General features: G+C 40.4%; 1 protein-coding gene across 2 annotated transcripts in view; it reads left to right on the top strand.

Moving 5' to 3' along the window:
- MARCHF1 (membrane associated ring-CH-type finger 1) overlaps window positions 1–24600 on the top strand; it is a 322967-nt gene that overhangs the window by 290585 nt on the left and 7782 nt on the right. For both annotated transcript variants that reach the window (XM_045998055.1, XM_045998054.1), the window contains one exon: window positions 19465–19612. In XM_045998055.1, the coding sequence (XP_045854011.1) occupies window positions 19465–19612 (148 nt within the window). The remainder of the gene's footprint in view (window positions 1–19464; window positions 19613–24600) is intronic.

Here is a 24600-nt window from a genome sequence, read left to right as displayed (position 1 = left end):
TGGCCTTCGTGAAGTAATCATGGATATGCACAACATTTTGCTACATGAATTCTTGTCACAGTATCAGCTATAACAGTGAACAAACAAATGCAAAACCTAAAACAATAATACTTCCAGAAGAAACCATAGGAAAAAAATCTGCAGGACTTTGGGATAGGTAGAAATATTTAGATACTACACCCAAAACAATCAAAATTTCTAATAGTGAGCTGGTTCCAGAGACTTCAGTTGAGCTATGTGATAGCGTATATGCAGCCATTAAAAATGAAATGCAGTGACATTCATGATAATTGTTTCCTGTAGAAAACTTCTCATTGAAGTATAATAGTGTAGTGTCTCTTTTTAATTTAAAAGAAAACTTTTTAAAATTCTTTAATTTAAATTCCAGTTAGTTTCATGCAGTGTAATGTTAGTTTCAAGTGTACAATATAGTGATCCACCACTTCCATAAAATACCTGGTGCTCATCACAACAAATGTCCTCCTCAATCCCCATCATCCATTTACTATCTCCCCACCCACCTGCTCTCTGGTAACCATCAGTTTGTTCTCTGTAGTTGAGTCTATTTCTTGGTTTGTCTCTCTCTGATTTGTCCCCCCCACTGCCCATTTGTTTTCTTTCTTAAATTTCACATATGAATGAAATCATATGGCATTTTTCTTTTTCTGAGAGTAATATTCTATTATATATATATATATATATATATGGAATATTCAAGAGTAATATTCCATTATATAGATATATGGAATATTACTGAGCCATAAAAAAGAATGAAATCTTGCCATTTGCAATGATGTGTATGGAGCTAGAGTGTATCAAGCTAAGTGAAGTAAGTCAGTCAGAAAAAGAAAAGTAAAATTTATTCAATATTGTACTGAAGGCTCTAACCAGGGTAATAAAGCAAGGAAAAAAATTCAAATTGGAAACAACTAAGTAGAACTGTATTTGTCCACAGGTAACATTTTTATTTATCTATGTAGAAAATCAAATGGAATCTCCAAAAACCTTTTAGACTACTAATTGAATTTAGCAAGATTACAGGGCACAATATCAATATATAAAAATCAATTCTATTTCCATATACTAATAACAAACTTTTAAATTAGATTGTTAAGGGGCGCCTGGGTGGCTCAGTGGGTTAAGCCTCTGCCTTCAGCTCAGGTCATGATCTCAGGGTCCTGGGATCGAGCCCTGCATCGGGCTCTCTGTTCGGCAGGGAGCCTGCTTCCTCCCTTCTCCCTCTGCCTGCCTCTCTGCCTGCTTGTGATCTCTTTCTGTCAAATAAATAAATAAAATATTTTAAAAAAATAAAAATAAAATAGATTGTTAAAGAACATCATTTACAATAGCACTAAAATTATTAAATACTTAGGGATAGATCTGATAAAAGAAGCACAATACCATACAATGAAACCAACAAAACACTACTGAGAGAAATTAAAGACCAACATAAATGTAGAGATCTAGTGTACTCACAGGTTGAGAGGCTCAGTATTGGTCAATTCTCCCTCACCCCAAATTGATTTATAGATTTAACACAATCCCAATTTAAAAATAATCCCAGCAAGCTTTTAAAAAATAAGCTGTCAAACTAAATATAAAATTCATATTGAAATGCAAAGAAAGTAGGATAGCCAAATCAATTTTTTAAAAGGACAAAATTAGGGGCCTGGGTGGCTCAGTCGGTTGAGCATCTGCCTTTGGCTCAGGTCATGATTCCAGGGTCTTGGGAATCTAACCACTCATCGGGCTCCCTATTCAGCAGGGAGCCTGCTCCTTCTGCCATTCCCCCTGCTTGTGCTCTCTCTCTCTTTCTAAAAATTAAAAAAAAAAAAATTAAAAAAAGGACATATTTGAAGGACTAACACTGCTTTATTTAAAGACATATTATAAAATAGTAGAAATATGTAGTCATATTCATCAAGACTGACAAATAAATCAATGGACCAGAATAGAGTCCAGAAACAGACCCACACATATATATTCAAATAATTGTTTTAACAAAGATGCAAAAGCAATTCAATAAGGAGAGGATGACCTATTTAATAAATGTAAAAAAAATTATGATATACATCTCCCTCTATATTTAAAACTAACTAAACTTTAACCTATAAATGTGAAACCTAAAACAGTAACACTTCTAGAAGAAAACACAGGAGCAAACCTTTGGATTAGGCAAAGATATTTAGATATGACACAAAAAAATTCATAAATGAACAAATTGCTATCATGGATTTTGTCAAAATTAAAAACATCTATTATTCAAAGTCATTGTTAAGATAATGAAATGTTAAGCCACATTTTGGAAAAAAATATTTCCAGATAATTTAGCTGATAAGGGACTTGTGTTTCACTTACATAAAGAACTTTGAAATCTCAACAGTAAAAAAATCAAACAACCCAACAAATTAAAATGGACAGGACATTTCAATAAACACTTCATCAAAAAAGTTACACAGATGGCAAATGAAAACATAAAAGATGTTCAACATCATTAGTCATTAGAGAAATGCAAGTTAAAGCCCACAGTGATATCACTATACACCTATTAGAATGGCTAAAATTAAACAGGCTGGTCATACCAAAAGTTGGGAAGGCTATGAAGGAACTTGAACCCTCACTCACTGCTGGCGAAAGTATAAAATGGTATAACCACTTTGGGAAGAAGTCTGGCAGCATTTTAGATAATTAAACATATACCTACAATATAATCTAGCAATTTCACCCCCAGGTATTTATCTGGTAGAAATAAAAATGTATGTTCTTACAAAGACTTGCACAGTCAGTAGTCCCACAACTGGATACAGCACAGATGTTCATCAAGTGAACAAATAAACGAATTGTAGTATAGCCATACAATAGAACACTATCAGCAGTAAAAGGAATGACTATTGATACATGATACAATAGGTGTGAATCTCAAAATAATTACACCGGGGCACCTGGGTGGCTCAGTTGCTAAGTGTCTGCCTTCAGCTCAGGTCATGATCCCAGGGTCCTGGGATAGAGCCCCACACCGGGGTCCCTGCTTGACGGGGAAGCCTGTGTTTCCCTTTCCCACCACCCCTCTCTCGATGTCTCTCTCTCTCTCTCTCTCTCTGTCAAATAAATAAATAAATAATTTTTAAAAATAAGCTGAATGAAAAAGGCCAGACAAAAAAGATCACATATTATTATAATTCCATTTATATAAAACTCTAGAAAATGCATACTAATCTATGACAAAATGACAAAAATGCCCATCACTATTTGCCTGGAGAAGGTTCAGAAGAAGAGTTGGGTGGGAGAAATTACAAAAGGATAAGAGAAACTTTGAGGGGTGCCTGGGTGGCTCAGTAGGTTAAATCCTCTGCCTTCGGCTCAGGTCATGATCCCAGGGTCCTGGGATCGAGCCCCATATCGGGCTCCCTGTGCAGCAGAGAGCCTGCTTCCCTTCCTCTCTCTCTGCCTGCCTCTCTGCCTACTTGTGATATCTCTGTCATGCAAATAAATAAATAAAATCTAAAAAAAAGAGGAAACTTTGAGGAATGATAGCTATAGTCATATTTTTTATGTTCATAATCCTCATATATTCACATCACCTGTGGTGATAGTCCCACCCGTGTATAATGTATGTCGAAAATTACCAGATTTTACACTTTAAATATGTGCAATATACATGTCCATTATATCTCAAAGTCTCTTTTTAAAATTGTGTAAACAAAACAGTGTTTGGGGTTTGGTGGCTCACAGTTGTTCAATTCTTGCTTCTCCCAACTAATTATAGGGTAGAAGCCTTCCCATTACCACTCCCCTAGATGTCCAAGGCTGACCACCCCCCTTCCTCTATGTGCAAAGATTCTGGAACACTGTCAAAGGGAATGTCTGCATCTGCTTTGCAGATGGGAGAAAAGTGCTGTGGCCCAGGAGGGGACATTCCTTTTTTTTTTTTTTTTTTTTTTTAAATATACTAATAATATTTATTTATTTTTTTTTCAGCATAACAGTATTCATTCTTTTTGCACAACACCCAGTGCTCCATGCAAAACGTGCCCTCCCCATCACCCACCACCTGTTCCCCCAACCTCCCACCCCTGACCCTTCAAAACCCTCAGGTTGTTTTTCAGAGTCCATAGTCTCTTATGGTTCGCCTCCCCTCCCCAATGTACATTCCTTTTTGGAAGCCAGTGGGTGAAGCAATGTTTGGAGGTAAAATCCTGTCCTCCTGGGCTCCACCGATGGGATAGATAATAGGCTAGAACACAAGTGCAGACAATCAGAGGTTTTTAAGTTAAAGATGGATGGTCTTAGAGAGGTGACTCAGACCTTGCATGGATTCCATCTCATCAACAATGTCTCCCAGAGTGTCCTCTGTTAGACATATTCTCTAAGTTCTCCCTGAGAGTGAGACCTCTCTGCCCACTAGAACAGCGTGTACATAACACCTGTTGTCATCGGGCTCCCAACCTGGGTATGTTTTTCCTTCTCCCTCAATCCTTTGACCTCTTCTTAGCACAGAGGAAACCTCCCTTCATACTTTCCTGACTATCAATCCACCTCCATTCTGCTGGGGCTTCCAAGAAGTAAAGATATATATTAGTTAAATTTCCATTTTAAAATGGTCTGAATGTTTACATATTCCTATATTTCACGTGCACACAAAGAAGAAAAGATTATAGAGACCCATTGAAAATGAGATTACCAGTGATTTTGATTTACTTTTCTGTGTTTTACCAATTTTCTATAATGAACATGCAATTAATAAAAGCAATGAGCTACTGTAAAGAAAGAACTGGGAGAGATATGCAAGCAAGCGTTTATGTAGAAGGGAAGGAGGCTACATATTTATAGACAGAGAAATTAAAAATAAATGAAAAGATAAAATCAAAGGGTCCGGAATCATGGGGAATCACTAATTTGGACAGCAGAGGGACATTTTGTCCTCTTCGATAAGAGGGAAGGAAGTAAAAAGGGTGTGATGCAGTTTTAAATACGGTTTTGGTCTAAATACAGGAAGTTAAGGGAGTTTACGCTTGAGAGTATCAAAGTTCTCCAAAGTAGAAGCTATATTTAATAAGACCTACTGTTGGGGTGCCTGGGTGGCTCAGTAGTTAAGCATCTGCTTTCAGCTCAGTCAGGTCATGATCCCAGGGTCCTTGGATCGAGCCCTGTGTCGGGCTCCTTGCTCGATGGGAAGCCTCCTTCTCCTTCTCCCATTCCCTCTGCTTGTGTTCCCTCTCTCACTTTGTCTATCTCTGTCAAATGAATAAAATCTTAAAAATAATAATAATAATAAAACCCATTGTTAAGACATCAGTTCTTTCCCTCTTTTGGAGAGAAAAACTAGTAGCAGAAACCACTAGTCAGTCACCCTCTCTCCAGTTTATCCTCCATACAGCTATAAGAACAGCCTTTAAAAACCCTGGTAAGCCTTAAGCCTTAAACCCTAAACTCCGCTCTTTCTTCTTAGAGATTGCTTAAACTTGGACCATACCTCAAATCTACAGCCTGGGACAATCCAATCTTTTTTTAAAACTAATTTATTTATCTTTTTATTATGTTCAGTTAGCCAAAATACAGTACATCATTAGTTTTTGATGTAGTGTTCAGTGATTGATTAATTACATATAATACCCAGTGCTCATCATGTCACTTGCCCTCCTTAATGCCCATCCACATCTTGAACTTGCTTTCTGCAAACACCTGTAACATCTTTTCTGTTTCTACACACTCTGCCCGTTCAGGCTGTCCCACCTCTGTTTGTGTGAATCAAAGATCAGTCACTTTGTGGATTTTTGTCCCCAATTCACTTAGTTCACCATTTGGGGAGTCGAGCAGCAGGAGAGAAATCCCATCATGGAGCCGGAGGCATCCACTTCTTCTCAGCTACCCCCAACACACTTGAGCCCTCCTTCTCACCATTTCCTCAGAAGGACAGACAAGCTCTCTGCCATCTCACTCAAAGATATCAGCCCACACTTGTGTCCCTGTGGTCCTGGTTTTCACTCCAACTAGGCATGATTTCTTTTGAACAAATTCCATGAAGGAAATCTGGGAAGAACATTTTCTACTTGTCCCCATACATTAATCCATGTCGATCTTGGGCTCCAGATTCCCTGGCTTTGTGTCGATACCCAAGGCTCTTCATCCCCGGTCCTGCCTCTTGCCCTTTCACCTCTTGTTCCTGCTCTGACTCTTTGCAGTTTCCTCAGACGAATCTTTATCCTACAGAACCCTGTAAATTTTCACATAACCTGAAGTTCACCTTCCCTTCTTTCCCTTTTGTCATGCTCAGCTCGAGCATCGGTGCATCGGAAGCATTTTATGATCTTTAATAGAAAGGGGATGTTTAACAAGGAGGAGAGAATGTTTAAGGAGGAATTATTTAACATCCCTGCTCCATTTTCAATGTAGGATAACTGACCTTCGCCTCTTGCTTTTCATGAGAACAAATTAGTAGAATACTATTAGATCGGCTTACTATTTGATTTCTATCCCTTTGCAGGGATTCAGTGCCATTATTGAAATTGACAACTGAATCTGCTGTGGAAAAAGGTGTGTTATCCGGATTTTAATGACTGGGAATGGAGAACATGGAGAGGGAAGCAAGGCCAACCCATTTTTATTAGACTTCTAAAGAGACAGCTGGGGGCGGGGAGGGGAATGAGAGGCTATTAAATAAGAACTTTTGAATAAGAATTCCTCTCATATTCACTTTTCACTCTTAAACTCTAGGAAGAAAAATGGGATCTGTTCTAGAACGTGAACAAGTATCATTTGTGTCTCAAGAACTTCCACACAGAGAGCAACCAGATATAAGGGATCCTTGTTCAAAATAGATTTCTTGGCAAGGGGTCCCAGAGGTCCTGAACAATTTGTTTTTGGTGTCCTCTAAAGTGACATAAAATGCTTGGCTACCCAAAAGCTTTCCTTGGTTGAAAGCAACTTCTTAAACGGAAGAACACGAGATTTAGGGATGGCAGGATGGGACACAGTTACTTTTCCTATAGGACAAAATATGGGAACACAATTGAACATTCCCATGTAAACAGTAATGAGCTTTACACATTGTCTCCCACCCCTAGTAGGCTGAGAATCAGCATTTGAGAGTTGGAATCCCTTCTAAGTGCTGCAAATGAGGAAACTGGCCAGTTGCGGTTTTCCAAACATGTCACATCCTCTAACCCTAAGTTTCATTTCTAGTCTGTGGAGATTATATGCACTTCCCTCCCTTCCCTGGTACAGTGCTTCCTTATTTTGTAAGAAGTGTATATGTTACTATTAAATCACTTAAAGAGAGAGCAGTTTAAAGCAAGAGCTCTTAATCTGGAAAGTGTCTCAGACCTCTCTGAGAATTCAATGAAAAGTATGGACCTCTCACCAGAAAAAGTCAATGCAACATTTTACATACAATTTAAGGAAATTTATATACCCCTAGAAACTCCAAAGAACTCCATTATTTAATAAAAAAGGCTTCAGTTTTAGGATGAAACTCTTAGCACAGGTTTAGTCTCTAAAATGCCAAAACAAGTTTAAAGGTAATGTATGGAAAAACGAATTGTGCTTGATGTCAAAGTACTGGTAAAACTGATTTTATTTGTACTATCCTTGTGTTATTATATCTAAAATAGGAATCAATAGTTAGAGATTAAAGCTTCATTGTCTGCCATTTAAACTGGAGTAGAATATATAGTTATTTATCAGATTTATTTCAAAAGTTTATGTGAGAGTACACCACCACCATGGCCAAGAAAAACTCAACCCAGTCACATTATGTACAGTGTTCAGATTTACTGACATTACTGTTAAAGCAGCTTGGAAGTAGGGTCCTAAGAATAACTATTGACAAGGAGCTGTCAGTAGAATTGACATTGTACATAGAGACTCTGTGGAAAAAACTCTCTTTTTCTTTACTGCCACCCTAAGGACTATTTTAGGGAGATAACTACATACATTCTCTCTCTCTCTCTCTCTCTCTCTCTCACACACACACACACACACACACACACACACGAAGACAGTTGGGAGACGGACAGAAGCATTCATGAAATCACAGTCAAATGGGCAATCATACAGCGCCCGTTCTAATACATAAATTCCACAATTATGACACTAATGTAAACTTCACAAAAGCAGGAATTTGGGTTATCTTGTTCACACCTAGAAAATATCTGATACATTATGATGTTCCTGATTGAAAAAAATCCACTACTCAATAGAGCTTGGAAAACAAATAAACTACATATAACTTACCGTACCACCCTGGGCAAATCAATTCAGTTCTCTGGGCCTCAGTGTCTCCATGTAGAAAATGAGAGGTTAAAGCTGAGTCTTCTTAAAAGTCTTCTAACATTCCCTGTCTCTATGGTTCTGCTTCGTGCACAGATACTTTCTCCTAGACTGCAAGGCTATGATCATCCTAGCTACAAAGAGTGAGCACTGGCCTGTGTAGACCCACATGAGCTATGGATAGTCACTGAGGAGGAAAGAGGGGAGACACAAGAGAAATAAACATGAGAAATGCATATTTTGGGGGAGTGGTTATTTCTTCGGAGGAAGAACCTCATAGATGGCAGTGGCAATTCCAGGAGTCCTAGGCTAGGTCATAAATCTGTAGAGAAGGACTAGGCCATTTTATGGAATGTGTTCCAGTTATTCCCTTTCTTTTCGGTACGAAGCCACAGCCCATAATGTACGCTGCCCACTGACCCAGCACCATAGATCTTCTGTCCTCTCAGCGTGCTTGGGAGCAGTAATATACTGGTATCTCTTCCACAGTGTATGATAGGATATTTTTCACCATGAACTTCAAGAGGAAACAGACAACTGAGTATTGGTGGAATATTTTTAAGTAAATTTTAAGTGCATCTATTAAGTCTGTAAGGAATTTGTCTTTTTATGTGGCCATACTAATCAACCCAGATTTAGGTGAGTTATTTGGGGGTGGGGAGAAGGGGTGGTAATAGGGCGGTGGAAATATTTTCACTCTTGTGAAAGGGTATTAGTGTTTCCCTAAATTTCCCTAAATTTTTCTTTCCTCAGAGAAGTAATCCTCAAACTTCAGCATACAGAAAAATCAGTTGGAGTGATTATTAAAGAATGCAGATTCCTAAGTCCCCCTCCCCTCCAATATGGATCTGGGACAGAGCCTCAGAATTTTCCATTTTAACTGTTACCATGTCAACTCCAATGCCCATGTGTGAGAGTACCACTTCTCCCCTCTAGACAGACTTAACTCGTCCATTTCTTTCTTTCTTTTTTTTTTTTTGATCCCGCCCAAGTCATCTTCATATGTGATATCATTGCACCCTCTAGTGGACGATTTTACTCAGCAGCAATTCTTTTTTTCCTCCTGAAACTACAAATACCTTGCTCGAAACTTAAAGGAAACCTCATCTCTCATGAACTCCTTGAGAAGAAACAATGAGAGATCAGGAAAAGGTTTATAAGGAAAAAAATGTTTCATATAAAATCAAATTCCTGTATATGTAGATATACATTTAATATGTAATACACATTCTATAAAAAGAGAACATTTTGTAATCCTGATAAGTTTGAATGTAATATAGCTAATATCATTTATACAAATATTTAAGTAACTTTGGATTTACTAGCCACATTTTTTAGACATTTATATCTGTAACATTGATAGTCTCACATACCGGTTTTCTATAAATGCCTTCCAGCATATCGATACAGTAACTTGGGTCTTCTAGATTGTTCCCTCTGAGCATCTTTTAGTACTCAGTGGCCATTGAGACTCCTTGAGTCACCCCTAAGAGCCACAGCTCTTGAAGACTCAGAAAGCACAGGATGTCTGTTTTTTACCTTATGGCTTCTGTCTCTAAAAAACTTCGGTTACTGATGCTAATACTTCAAGGGTCACAAACAGGCAGCAAACCCGTAATATAAATGAGTCAAGTAAGAGGGCTGTAAACCAAACAGAGTGGTGGGGACAAAGGCAAACTGAGTTTGTTACATTTCAAGGAATTCAAAAACTAGTAATATTTTTGAGCCCACAATGGGCCTAAGAGCCATATGAAGCTTTGTTTCATAAACCAGTTAGGGACCCCTGGCTTATTCGAGGGTTGACTAATGCTAACTATGTATGGATGTTATTTTCTATGATTCGAACAAATACCCTATATAAGAGATGATATCATCATCCCAATTCTACCCATGAGGAAAATGGAGCTTAAGGAGATCGGTCACTTGCCCCACATCAGACAGCAGAGACTTCCTTCCCATGGCTCTGATCCAGGTGGGCCTGACCCCAGAGTCTGTGTTCTCAGAGACTTCACTCCAGAACCTCTCTGGGCACGTGGCTTCTTGCCTGGTTGACCTGACTGGCACGTCATGCTCCTCACCTCCCACTCGGACCCCCTGCTCCTACCCCGACTCTCCCTGTTCCCCCTGCTTCTTTACAGCATCTGTGTTCACCTGGCCTCTGATGCTACTAGTGTCTTTGGACAGTCTTTTGTCATTTGGACAGTTTCTCATCTGGTAATTTACACTTCTGTCTGCTTCAGCATAATTATTAACTTATTACAAACATTGTAAACTAATATGACAGTCATACTGATACAGTTTATTTTTATTACTATTGCTTGAAATAAGTGCACCTTCTAGAGCTTTACAAAGATATTTCAGTGATATTTAGATTTTTTTGTGATAGCTTGGATTTGCCCTGATAGAACACCTCTACTTTTCTACTTAACCAGGCTGTTTCCAAGTACTATTATAAATACTGTAAAGTCATACCAACTCTTCTCAGTAAAGTACTATTGTATCAGTCAGCCTCAAAAAAAAAAAATGTTTGTTTTTGAAAAGCAAATGTTAAGAGCCATCGTGTGTAAACCCAAGTTAATCACCTTTTGAGGAGAATAAGCTATTTCTTTCACTTATCCATTCTCAAGTTACCAAGAAGGTAATTTCTTGGATTGTGCAATCACGACACTAGAATAGCAGCCCAGGGTCGTGTTTCTGGATGTTTCCTATCAGGCTGGCTCTCGTGTTCTCCTTGACTCAGGAAAGACATAATTATAATCCACACACCCACATTAATGCTTTCCATTTATCTGGAATGTTTGAGTCTCTTCAGTCTTTTATGAAAACTGTCTCCCAGAACAGTATTTCTTTGGGAAGTCTTAACATAACATTTTGAATTGAATTTTCAAACAAAAGGAATGAAAACTAACCAGGCATATATCACAACGTGTGATGTATTTTTTTTCAATCCTAACAGAAAAGAAGCTTGCATTGTGCAGCCTTTTGAATGATTCTACCTAGTTTATGAAGAGTAAATTATCCACTTACCCTTCATTGTACAAATAGTTAACAAAACAGACTGTTTTTCCCTGCTATGAGATTCATCATTCAGAAATACAAACAAACCTATTTGTACTTGGAAAATAGATGGGGATGGGTGGCTTTGACTGCCTTAATTTTGTGTGAACAAATCCCAGCTCATCCATTCTTCGTCCTTTGGTTATGTTATCAACATGCTGCATTAATCTAGAAGGTAAAGACAATTGAGATTTAATTGAATATGACGCTGTAAGTTCCAAGTTATGATAGTCACTAACATTTATTAAACTCTTATTAAGTACACGATACTGATCTGCACTTATATGCACTTAATTCACTTTAACTTGACCCTGTAAAGTAGGTACTATTCTTATCATGATTTACAGGAAAGGAAATGGAAGGACAGAGAATTAAAATAACTCACCCAAGATCATACAGCACTTAGCGGTAGAGTCAGAATTTGAACCCAGAGCCCTCGTTTTGGGGGGGGTGTTTGTTTTTTGTTGTTTTTTTAACAAGTGCCCCTTGAATCTCAGACACAGTAAACTTGGAAACTGCATAGCTCATTCCTCAGTGCTGGATTTAGCTAGGCCTGGGTATAGAGATTGGGAATTAGCTCCCCAGAGGATTCTGTTAGACAGCCATCTGACAACTGCTTCTACTTATAAAAGATTCCTAGAACTGAATATTTTTTATTAAACTGAATAATTTTTATTGCCCTCCATGTTCAGGTAATGTCCATTATTCAGCAACTCTAATTCCCAAAGGAAACAAACTGAGTGGTAGTAAAATGTAGCCATTGATTCAGATTCCCAGGTGTTCCTCTTCTTCGTGGAAAAAAATGTATAAACCATTTCTCACAGAGACTGCCAGTTACTTGCAGTATTATCTTTACCCAACTTGGGCATCTATGACTGTTTCCCCCAACTCTAAATCAGCATGTGCTCACATGATCCCGAGATGGCAGCTGTTAATCCTATACTTGCATTTCATTGGAGGTTTGGAAGGTTCATCCAGACACATGACCCACTCCTCACTCTTTGAGCTTGCATATTTTTGGGGATATAGGTCCTAAACCCTCTTGCAGTACAAGACCATTCCTCTTGTCCTGTTGTCAGGAGAAACAGAGGAGCTACATTCAACCAAAAATAGAGAATTCCCCTTCACATGGAACCATGCATGAAAGATGTGAGTCAACCATATTAGAGGTGGACCCAAAGTGGAAGAGGGAACTGTGAGGGAGGGGGAGGATGATTTCAGGAGATTAGAGTAGTCACACAGGATGTTTACAGATATAGCACTTGAGTTTTGGGATCTTGGTAGGAAAACCAGGAGATCCACGGGCACGGTTATTTGTAATTCTCTTGAGGGACAAGTTTGAATCATGGATGCTTTCTAACTTGTGTCAGATAATGAACACCTTAACTAATCAGTGAGCTGAACCAACTATCCACCCTCCACATCTCAGTCTGGTTGTCTTGTTTCCCATCTATAAAGTTTATAGAAATATCACTAAAAGAAGGACAGCTGGGTGGCTCAGTCGATTTGGCATCTGCCTCTGGCTCGGTCATGATCCCAGGGTCCTGGGATTGAGTCTCATATCAGGATCCTTGCTCAGCAGGGAGCCTGCTTCTCCCTCTGCCCTGCCACTCCCACTGCTTGTGTGCTCACACTTTCTATCTCTCTGACAAATAAATAAATAAAATGCTTAAAAAGATACATCACCTAAAGCCTGAAGAGGTCACAATTTTCTTTCAGGGTTTTTCAATCCATTTTTAAGAGAGAAATGATTTACCATGGCATATCTCTGAACTTGAGGATTCATTAAGGTCTCAAGAGTTATGCCTCATAAATGTAAAGAGTCTGTTGTTTGGTTCTCTCCCATAGTATTTGAATTATAACTAAGAAAATCAGATTTTAATATGTTCTCATGTGCCATAACACTAATTTGGAAATTAAAATTAAAAATGAAATAGTTTTAAATAAATAAATAAATATGAAACAGTTTAGTGATGAATGAGCTAACATCGAATTATTTTATTTCAAACAAATTCACTGATTTTGAGATTGTTTATTCAACCTGAAATATTTATATCACAGCCAGGTAACCAAACTGATTTGCGGATTTCCCTTTCCTGGACTACTAATTAGTTTATGACAGGGAGTGACAAGTGCTCTTTCTAGCTTAGATGCCATCGAGGTCACCATTCAACTCTGCCAAGTGTCAGAAGACAGGTGCTTCTCAAGGTCTACCTTGCATAGGAATCACGTGAGGGTTCGTTGTAGGGCCCCGCCTTCAGAGTTTCTGATTCAGTAAGTCCGTTGCGGGCCCAAAACATTGCATTTCCAATTAAAATATTTAAGAGTTTATCTGAACAAAACTAGTTTGAATCAGGCAGTCCAGAAACAGAAAGTGTTGGGAGTGCTTTATCCACAGGATCCAGGGGAGAGACGTACAGAGAAGGTGCAGGAGCGGAGAGAGGGAGTCGTCTGATTGGCGGTAGCTCTTAGTCTAGTTGGCTGCTGGTGCCTGCTTGTCTTTAGGTCTCCATTTCGGAGCCTTCCGGCATGTATAGGGTTAGATTTGGGTTGGCTTAGGCAGGTTGTCATGGCATTAGAGTCACCTCAGCCCGGTGGCCTCCTTCTTCAATTAATTTAACACTAACAAGACCCAAGCTGATGCGTCTGGGGAACACTTTTTAAGAACCCCTGCCGCGGCAAACAGACCTGTAAATACAGAGAACAGACTGATGGCTGCGGGAGGGAGAGCGAGCGGATCAGGAGTGTAGGATGTACGGGCCTTCAGTTATGGAATGACTAAGTCACCGGCATCAAAGGTACAGCATAAGGATACAATATAGTCAATGACCTAATAATAGTGTATGGTGACAGATGGTAGCTACACTTGTGAGCAGAGGGTAACATATAGACTTGTGAATCACTCACTATATTGTACACCTCAAACTAATGTAACGTGTCAACTATTCTTCAATCAAAAAAAAAAAAAAAAAAAAAAAAAAAAAAAAGACGGGCGCCTGGGTGGCTCAGTCAGTTAAGCGTCTGCCTTCAGCTCAGGACATGATCTCAGGGTCCTGGGATCAAGCCCTACATCGGACTCTCTGCTGAGCAGGGAACCTGCTTCTCTCTCTCTCACTCCCCCTGCTTGTGCTCTCTCGCCCTGTCAAAAAATAAAATCTTGGCGGGGGGGGGGGGGGAGAACCACTGCCCCACACCAATGGGCCCTCTAGAAACTTCACCAATATAGGAAGCTTCGAACTTTGGCGGGGTTTACTTGCTATCCTCGGGTAGAGTGTATCTTACTAAAGCTTGCAGATAATGTAATCAACTTTTGATGTGCTGTCCCAGGTATTATTTTCACGCACATACAGTAAAACTCTACCATATGATAAGTAGGTTCAGAATATTTTAAGTGTTATGACCGGGAGGGACAGTTAGGTGTGGTTTTGCATTTATGCTGGGTTGCTGAAATGACCAGAAAGAGCTGGGAGCTCCTGAGTCTCGCTCTCTGCAGGGAGAAGTCTTGGTTACTCTTACGGTATGGACCTGGCGCCACCTAGTGGTTGTTATTTGCTCCATCATACAATACACTTGCTGATAATTCTGGTTGCTAAGGCTGTTAAGAAACAAACAACAAACAGAGGGTTTTGGAGGGGAGAAGGGTGCGGGGCTGGGTGAGCCTGGTGGTGAGTATTATGGAGGGCACGTGGTGCCCTGGTTGTGGTGCATAAACAATGAATTCGGGAACACTGAAAATAAAATAAAATTGAATGTTTTAAAAAGTTAGAAAATGTAGTTGGAAATACGTCAAGGAAGAAGGGGAAATGGATGGAGTAAAGCAGTCCCCAGCCTGTGTACCTTGCTATTGTGCAAGTGAACTGCCTTTATTCTCCACTGATATGAAGATTGACAGCATTCTTATTGGATAGTATTTCTTATTTTATATTTTAGGACAGAATGCAAATACAAATAATTATAACCAGAAAACCTGCACAGTTTGATTTAATGAGCACGAATAGAAAATTGCACAGAAACAATGTTTGCATCAATTTATATTCCAATTTGGAAGTCCTCAGAAAAAAATCTAGTTTTTTTTATTTCTGAGTGAATAACAGAGCTCTGGTCAATTCTTTCTATTGTTGAGGGGTTTCAGTAAGGAACCAAAGGGCAAGAACAATAAAACAGGTACCAAAGACCTAGAGATTGTAAAGCCTACAGCAAGGTGCAAGATCACCTGTGTCGGAGGTGCTAGGATTTTGTGAAACTGGCTTGGCCCACATTAGCTTATCCCCCATTTTGAACGAGTTAAAGAGGACCTGCCGACAGATGGGGGCCAGACAGGAGAGTTGGCAGCGTAAAGAGCTGAAGAAATCAGAGTGGTGTGTTGTGGTGCATGGCTATACCTTGCCCCTCAGGGCTTCTCAGCTACACCAGCTTCCTTGAGTACTCCTGGAGACGCATATGTCCTCTTAAAACTGAGGGACTTGGGGATGGATATTTGACAGGAGCCCTAGTAACCTGAGGAAGAAAGGCGATGGCCCACTGCCCTGCGGCCAGGAGGCAAAAGTGAGGCATAGAGAGCTGTGTGTCATCTGTGACGGAACAAGGGCTAACATTTTCCGTGTGCCCGTGAGCAAGGCCAACACAGACCTCTCCTAAGTGGACCTAGGAGAATTCTCCAAACGAGAATTTGCACATGGAACAAGTGCCCAGGCCAGGCTGACACTGCCGAGTGGCAGCTAACCCACCCAGCCACCCGACACTGAGGAAGCTCTCGTCCGTCTGGCTCCCTTCAGAGAGATCCCAAAGGTCAACATCATACCTGGACTCATGTGGACCTCGGCACACACTGGTTCTTCAAGCTGGACAGGGGGCACAAAGGCTGTGTGCATCTGGACAGATTATCACTGTCCTGTCACAAAGCCTTGGGTGAAGTGGTATTTAAATTTCAGCATCCCAAATATTAAATCAGAGCCCCTTCACGCCAGCTTTGTTAAAGTAAGATTTCTAGCCTTGCCCTCTCCATCCATTCCTCAGCGTAGAGCCTTGCGAAATGTATTCAAACTTGGTCTACAAACGTGAAAACGCGAGGAGATGGCTGAACATTTTACAAAATACAGGGATTGCTGTTGGCGCTCTGTGCTGAGTATTGGGTGCAGTGATGTCATCATTAGGGAGAGGGCGCTGTGGCATTGCACTTACCTGTGTGCTGTCTCTCCAATTCCTGAGCAGTCCTGTAAGAATTTGTAAGGGAAAGCAGGCGAGTCTGATGGTCCCTTTACACTTCACTTCCCCTTAAAATTCTGGGGAGCTCAGAAAGTGACAGCTTAGGAGAGTCTAGTGTCTGGAAGCAGAAGGAGTCTTTACAAATGGCTTGGTCCAGCCCTGTCAGCCCCGTGGATATTTCTTTCTCTGAGGCTCATCACATTTGAAGAATGTGTTTCAGCCACTCTGTCAAAATGCTCCTTAGATCAAAGAAGACACAATTTTAAAGGTTCTTTTTCAAGCCAGTTTTGCAAATGACTGTTGATTTGGTCTGGATATTCTGTTTACTGAAAGTATTTTCATCCCCTTGGAACATTTGGGAAATTTGAATATGTAAAGCCACTTTTCTGCACCATCCTGCATTTTTTATTGACTATAAGGTAATTCACAAAAGTTATTAAATCACAAAATGCTATTGGCAAATGATAATATTCTATTTTATAATTATGTAGGCTATTCAGATGAACGTGACAAAGGATGGATGACAAAAAAGAATTTCAAAAATCAATCTTTCACAAAATTGGAGCGAACTTAGGATAAAAGCTAAAATACACATACTAAAATCTTCTCAGTTCAATGCTGATTAATTAAAAACAGATCCTAGATTGAAGCACCTGGTTTCCCAGAGCTGCATTACCAAGATTTCTCCATTATTTATTTGGAATAATATACAAAATATAGTTTAAGGGGGAAAAAGTACAAGATGAAATGTAAAATTTTTAGTTGGCTCTAAGAGCCCCTTACAAGGAAAACTGTGTTGACGACGAGCCAGTAGGAGGGGAATGGATGGTGTTTGGAAATGAAACATTTATTTCTCTAAAGTGTTTCCCAAACTTTCTGGAGCATGATGATAAGGCATTAAGTACTGTACCTTCTTACTAATGAAATTATAGGATCTTAATTGTCAGACTGGAAGGGAAGTTAGGAAGTATTCATTTAATTCTTTTATCAGGAATTGCATTTGACAGCAAGTAGCTGAGTCCTGAGAAACAATGGCTCAATCAGGCAGAGCTTTATTTTCCTCCCATATAAGTGGGCATCCAGAAATGAACCATGGCTTGTCGGACTGAGGTCTCCCCAGTTCTCAAGACTTTTCCTTGAGGTTGCAAGGTGGCTGTTGGGACTCCCACCATTAATTATGAATTCCAGGTAACAAAGAGGAGAAAATGAAGGGAAGGAAGAAGGAGCAGCTCCTGTGTCTGGAAGACAAAAACTCGATACCCAGTAGATAGCCATCTCGTCTCATTGGTGGAAACCAGTCATTGCCCACCTCTGCCAGGGAAAGTTGGCAAGATGCCAACCCTCACAGAATGAGCCTGTTGGTAAAGGAAAAAGGGGAGAATGTATCCTCCTCCCAAACCTCTCCATCACAACCTATGCCACAATCTGCCACTTGTGGAGATGAGGAAACTGGCCCAGAGAAGTTAAGCAATTTCACTCATGTCTCCAAGTGTGTGACACGGCCAGGACTTACAGAACAGTAACATATGCCCTCTTGCCTTCGGCTGAATTGGGCATGGAATTATATGTGGGAGCCCTGAGAAAGGAATAGGGTCCTCTGAAGTTGTAAAGATTTTGCTTTTGTGAGAGCATAATAAGAATGGGAAATATGATTTCTTAAAAGTTTGGCACATCAGTTCACCTCCAATAAGATCACAGGGATTTGATTTTTCTTTAGAAATAGTACAAAGAGCCATCAAAAAAAAAAAAAACCTGAAATCTTTCCATGGATGGAACTAGAGGGTATTATGCCAAGTGAAATAAGTTAATCAGAGCAAGACAACTATCATATGATCTCAGAATTTGAGAAACAAGACAAAGGATCATAGGGGAAGGGAGGGAAAAATGAAACAAGATGAAACCAGAGAGAGAGACAAACCATAAGAGACTCATCATCTCAGGAAACAAACTGAGGGTTGCTGGGGGGTTGTAGGGGAGGGATGGGGTGGCTGAGTTATTGACATCAGGGAGGGTATGCGCTATGGTGAGTGCTGTGAATTGTGTAAGACTGATGATTCACAGACCTGTACCCCTGAAACAAATAATACATTATATGGTAATAAAAAGAAAAGAAATAGTGCAAAGAAAACTAAAGACACAACTACTAACCCAGAAACAAAGAGATACAGTAGCTGTCAAGGCATTCAGATTTTGAGAGTGTGTTTCTCCAAAGTAAATAATGGACACATTCCTTCATATAAACCTGAACTTGCCACTCTAAAAATTGTGGCCCTCTTCTGTCCCTGGAGGGAGCAGCCCTCTACTTTCTGAGGAGTGTGACTAAGGGACAGTGATTTTGAGAGTAATAGGAGCAGCAAATCAAGACCGTGCTTGAAAGGATGATTTTCTCCCATTGCCCAGATGACAAAATGTGTTCTCTAGGACAAGGGCTGTGATCAGAGGGTGACTTTCTCTCACAGATATTATTCAGCCATTCAAACACTTGTTAACGTGTATGTTCAAGAATGCAACACTGTATCCAGTTAAGTATTCATCCAAGAAGAGTCTATTTATTACTACTTATAATCTAGTACCACAAGGAATATAGAAACCTGAAAGGAAATGTTTTCTAAAAATTGTTCAACAGTAAAACTATCTCATCTGTGTCACAAACAAGGAAACCATAGGCTAGTGAAACAGAAATTACTTGATTTAATTTGTTTGGAGAACAGGAAGATATTTGTTTTCATTTTAATATATATTTAAGTTATATATAACTCCAGGGGTTATGATTCCATATCTTTGCCACACAAGACTTATTTGAATGTTGTCATGTTGTGTGAAATTGTGGATATTTTATGTTTTTTCTCCATTCGTGGTGTGTCTGGGATATAAATGGGGAGCAAAATTCCCAATCTAGAAACTCAGTGTTGTGTGATTCATTTATGATTGCAGTGGGAGAAACTACAGATGACCACGAGCGAAAGAAGGAAAATATTCTGCTCTGTCACATTCCACGTAATCGCGATCACCTGTGTGGTTTGGTCTTTGTATGTATTAATAGATCGGACAGCAGAGGAAATCAAGCAAGGCAACGATAATGGTAAGAGCACGTCTCATTTCCTTTTTCTCCTCTTGGATTCTCTGATGACAGCAGAGGTGGGTGGGGACCCTATTTCCCTATTCTTCAAGTGTCTTCAAGTCTTCAGGTCTTCAAGTGTGATACACCAGCAAAAAACAGTACCAGCAATTGTCTTCTCCAATTATGTTATAAATACTCGGATCAGATATCTAGGGTTCCCCAGCTGAGATACAAGATTTATCAAGTCCAATAAACCTCAGAAAGGACAAACATCCTTCACTTCAGGCTTTTCAGGAGCTGAGTAAGGATCCTGTTCTGCCTGATGTAAAAAGACAAACAGTTGTGAAAGTGGAAGGTTTTTTTCATTTTATTTAATTCACCATAGTTGTTCCTTCTTTTAAAACATGAGTAAGATGATACTCTGGTAGAGAATATGTTGTAGTTTATTAATTAGTGCCATATAATTTGATTGAGTAGATTAACACTACGGTATGAAATTTTAGCCGTGCTGAGTTTAATTGTGAAGGATGATGTCAAATCTACAGATGGTTAAGACAGATTCTAACATCTGAAATGGATAGGTTCTTTGAAATGGAAGGGGAAAGAGGTGGTTTATCTTTACTTTTGGTACTCAGCTCATTTCTCATCAGGCTCTATCCGCTTCTGCGTGTGGCCTAAATCTAAGCTGGTAAAAAAGTGAGAGAAATTACCCGAACCACCCCCACCGTTCACCCTGAAAAAAAAAATCCCACAATATTAGGCCACTGGTGAATTTAAAAAGAGAAATTGTTTAGATGCTAATACTGTAAGTTTATAGTGTTCTAAAGATGTCTATGTGCCTCCCTCAAAAAAAAAAAAAAAGAAAAGAAAGTGAAAGAAAGAAAAAGACAGGAAAAGGGGGAGAGGAAGTGAGGGAAAGAAAGAGGGAAAAGAATATCGATAGGGAAGGTTTTGCTATTCTGCATTTCTCTGTCTGGATTCAGTAACAGAAGAGACGGATGTTCCATTCTTACGCTTGCCCGCATGGTGGCAGCCGTGAGCAGCGGCAAGCGCTCCCGAGGCGCTGCAGAAGCCCAGTCGGGTGAAGGGACTGTGAGGACCTGTCCCGTCGGATGCGCGGGGACGCGGTTTATGTAGTTTAAGTGTTGTGGGGTGGGGGGAGGGGGAAGCGCGCGTGTGTGTGGCCCGCGCGCGCGCTGTGGCATGGGGGAGGTGGGTGACGGACCTTGGGTTCTCGCTCTATCCTGAATGAGAATAAAAGCTAGAAAAACAGGTGCGGGAGGTTTTGTTGTTTTTCAGTTCAATATTACATTGACATCTACAATTTTAGGCTGTTTATAACTACATTCTACATTATTCCTGAGATACTGGATTAAAAAATGTCTGTTACATTCCTATTAATAAGTTACCTGAGGATAGAACCTCCCCCCCCCCTTTTTTTTATTTAACCCAAGTCCCTATAGTTACAGGTACGGCCCCAAGCTAAGTAACAGAAAGTGTGCCATACACACAGCAGTGGTGTATGTATGGGAAAACAAAGAGGCGCCCCACCACCGTCCCCATCTCTGCACACCCAGGGTAGGATCTTAGGCCTCAAGTGTTTTCCTCAAGAGCAAAGGCAGATCTGACAGCCAGAGGCTTCATATCTTTAGAGGTCTTGTTTAGATTTCAGTGTTTGAGAATCCTAAATCCGCCCGGTGTAGCCTTGCCATCCGCCAGCAGTGACCCTGATGTGGTCTGGCGGTACCAGCCTGCAGAGCTCCTCGTGGCCTCTTCTAGCCACATGCAGGGGAAGGAAGGTTAAAGGCACCTGTCCTAGACATAACAAGAAGCAGTCTTGTGTCCTTCATATGTAGACAGTTCCGAACCTCTCTCTCTCTCACATTCACTTACTCAATCCCACCTCTGAGACAGAATAGGATCATTCATCCTGCAGTGAACATGACTATCTCAGCTTCAGCCATAGGAGTCTCCAGAACCCAAGAAACCCATGACCCCAAGCTTCCTTCCATCTATCTCATTCTACCTGCTCATTCTCTAGTCCCCCTGGATACCCACTCCTTCAGTTGTTATTTCCATTCTGGTAACCAAGCCACACATTTATCTCCAGCTCATACTGCACTCCATCCAGATCGTGCATCTACCTCCTGAACCTCTCCATTTAAAGGTCTTCCAAGAGATATCTGGGTGGCTCAGTCGTTAAGCATCTGCCTTTGACTCAGGTCCTGAACCCAGGGTTCTGAGATTGGGCTCCCTGCTCTGCAGGTAGCCTGTTCTAACTTCTCCCACTTCCCCTGCTTGTGTTCCCTCTCTCACTGTCTCTCTTTGTCAAATAAATAAATAAAATCTTTATTTTTTTAAAAATAAATAAGGGTCTTTCAAGCACCCCAAACTTAGTGGGTCCAAACTCAGTATCTACTACCACTGACCACCCTAACACCTATGGGGGAGGTATTACTAACACCTGTTACCAAATCCAGTCAGGTTTTCATTCCTCATCTCCCTCTCCCTTGCTTCCACCCTCAATCAGTCACCAGATCCTATTATTCTACCTTGTAGGCCTCTGGAATCTGTCCATGTCTCTCCTTTCCCACTGCTCTCATCCTTTTGCAAACTCTCCTATCTTTTACTTGAAAACTGCAACAGCTTCTTTACTGGACTTTCTCCATTTCTGTCCACCTTTAACCCAAGCTCAATAATGTACTCACTGCAAATTTACAAAAATTTACACATCTCATTACATCCTATACCTAGTCATTACTCTTAAAATACATCCCAAATTCTTCAGTGGGACTGTACTGTCCCCATCCCACCCCGCCATGACCTGGTTGTAGCCATTTATTGTGAACATTCCGTCAGCCCTGCAGATCTATGTCTGGACCCTTGCTCAGTTTTTCCCTCTGAATGAAACCTTTCCTCCATCTTCTGTCCACCACACAGTCAGACAGTGTTTCTATGGTCTCACACACCTCCCTAACTCCCATCAGCCTTTGCAATTTACCTCAAGTATCACTCCTTCTGGGACACCTGGTTCGGCTCCCTCAGCTAGAATAATTGGTACTACCACAGTGGTTCTCAAAATGTGGTCCCCGGGACCCACGGCATCCACATCACCTGGGCACTTGTTAGAAATGGAAATTCTTGGCCTCTCCACACCCCAGACTTATGGATCAGAAATTCTGAGGATGGAGCCCAGCAATTTGTGCTTGAGAAACGAAGAGGTGATTCTGAGGTCCTCTAAGTGTTAAGAACCATGTGCTCACCTAGCATCCTACACTTATCCTGCCCCACCCCAATGACTCCATTTTTGACGGCATATTTAAATTACCAGGAGTTTCTAGACCCTACAAAGTCTGAGTCTCATCCCCAGAGATTTAGCTTTAATTATCCCTTACGTCATTCTTTTTCAGACACGTTACGAAGCTCTGCCCTACCAGGGAACTTACCACACACCATTGTAGTTGCTCATTTAATTGTAAATCTCCTGACACCAATAGACTGAGCTCAGAGCAGGCCCCGCAGTGTCTGTCTTGCTCATCACCACCACATCTGGTGAACACTGCGCCAGGGGTACCAGTCAACTTTGTAGAAGGAATGATGAAGTGTGAATGCCTCAGACCCACACTTTCCTACCTTTTATCTTTCTTTTAGGATTTTTCTTGAAAATGTTTTTGATTTTTCCTTTCTCAGTCCTGGGAGGACGCAGGATTTCAGACCAGAGTCTCCCAATGAATTGTCACTCAGGGCCCTCAGTCAGATTTCCCAAAAGAAGAGCTTGAATGATAACCAAAGGTCGGCTTTATATATAGTCAAGGGTCAGCTTTCTATTATACACTTTTCAAAGTTATTTTCCTTTTCTTAACAGCAAGTGAAAATGAGATAACTTTTGTCTTCAAAAGCTCTTCAGGGCTTTTGAATTAAGAAGGAAGGTATTTATCAGGAAGCAGTGTCCATGACTACCCCTCCAGAGCCACTGGCCAGGCGGACAGCTCCTAACTCGGGTAATTTCCGATGGAAACTATAGTGACTTCCGCAAAGGGAATCATCCGTCCTTATGCCCAAGTTGTATTTAAAACCTGACTTCCCAGAGCTCACATTTTATGGGTCGTGTGGCATCCCTGTCAGTTGGGATTATGTTCAACTCCCTTTGGCACTTTGGGACCGTGAGGGCTGAGTCTGAATTTACTTTTAAAATTTGAAAAAACTTCTTAATTTAAAAGTCAAAATATTTTAAATCTGCCTTGAAAACCTTCAGAAACACTTGAAGAGGAACAAATTGTCCTCCTTTAACCCAAATTGAGGTTGAATATAAAACAGCAAAAATTTTTGTATTGTAATAACAATAGTGGAGAGAAAAAAAATTCTTCATGCGTTTTTAATGGTTGTTCTTTTAAACTAAATAAGCCTGCTGCCCCGACAGCTCTTTCACTTTTTTTTAAATTTTTTAAAATTATTTATTTATTTATTTGACAGACAGAGGTCACAAGTAGGCAGAGAGGCAGGCAGAGAGAGAGGAGGAAGCAGACTCCCTGCTGAGCAGAGAGCCCGGACATGGGGCTTGATCCCAGGACCCTGAGATCTTGAACTGAGCCAAAGGCAGAGGCTTAACCCACTGAGCCACTCAGGCACCCTGCTCTTTTACTTTTCTATGACCTGTAACGACAAAGAAATTAAAAATAAATCAGAGTCTCTGTATTTAAAACTTTAACACCCTCGATTACCCGTTGCCAGCTCTAATTTGGGAGAGCAATCCTCCTCGTGTCTTATCTTTACATACTCTTTGTGTGTATACTCTTTGTGTGTTGGGAAGAAACACCAGTATACTCTTTGTGTGTTGGGAAGAAAAAAACAAAACAAAACAAAACACACAGACCAGGAAAACACAACCGTTTATACTGGTAGAGAGACTGTAGGTGCAGATCAGTTTTTAATGGAAGTACAGCTGACAGAATATGTTTAAGATGTACAGCAGAGTGATTAGACAGTTCTGTGATTTCAAAATGCTCGCA

The sequence above is a fragment of the Meles meles genome, chromosome 2, assembly GCF_922984935.1.
Source record: "Meles meles chromosome 2, mMelMel3.1 paternal haplotype, whole genome shotgun sequence".
In the NCBI taxonomy this organism is placed as follows: domain Eukaryota; kingdom Metazoa; phylum Chordata; class Mammalia; order Carnivora; family Mustelidae; genus Meles; species Meles meles.
Note: the sequence above shows the minus strand (reverse complement) of the source record. Positions and strands in the feature narration are given on the sequence as shown.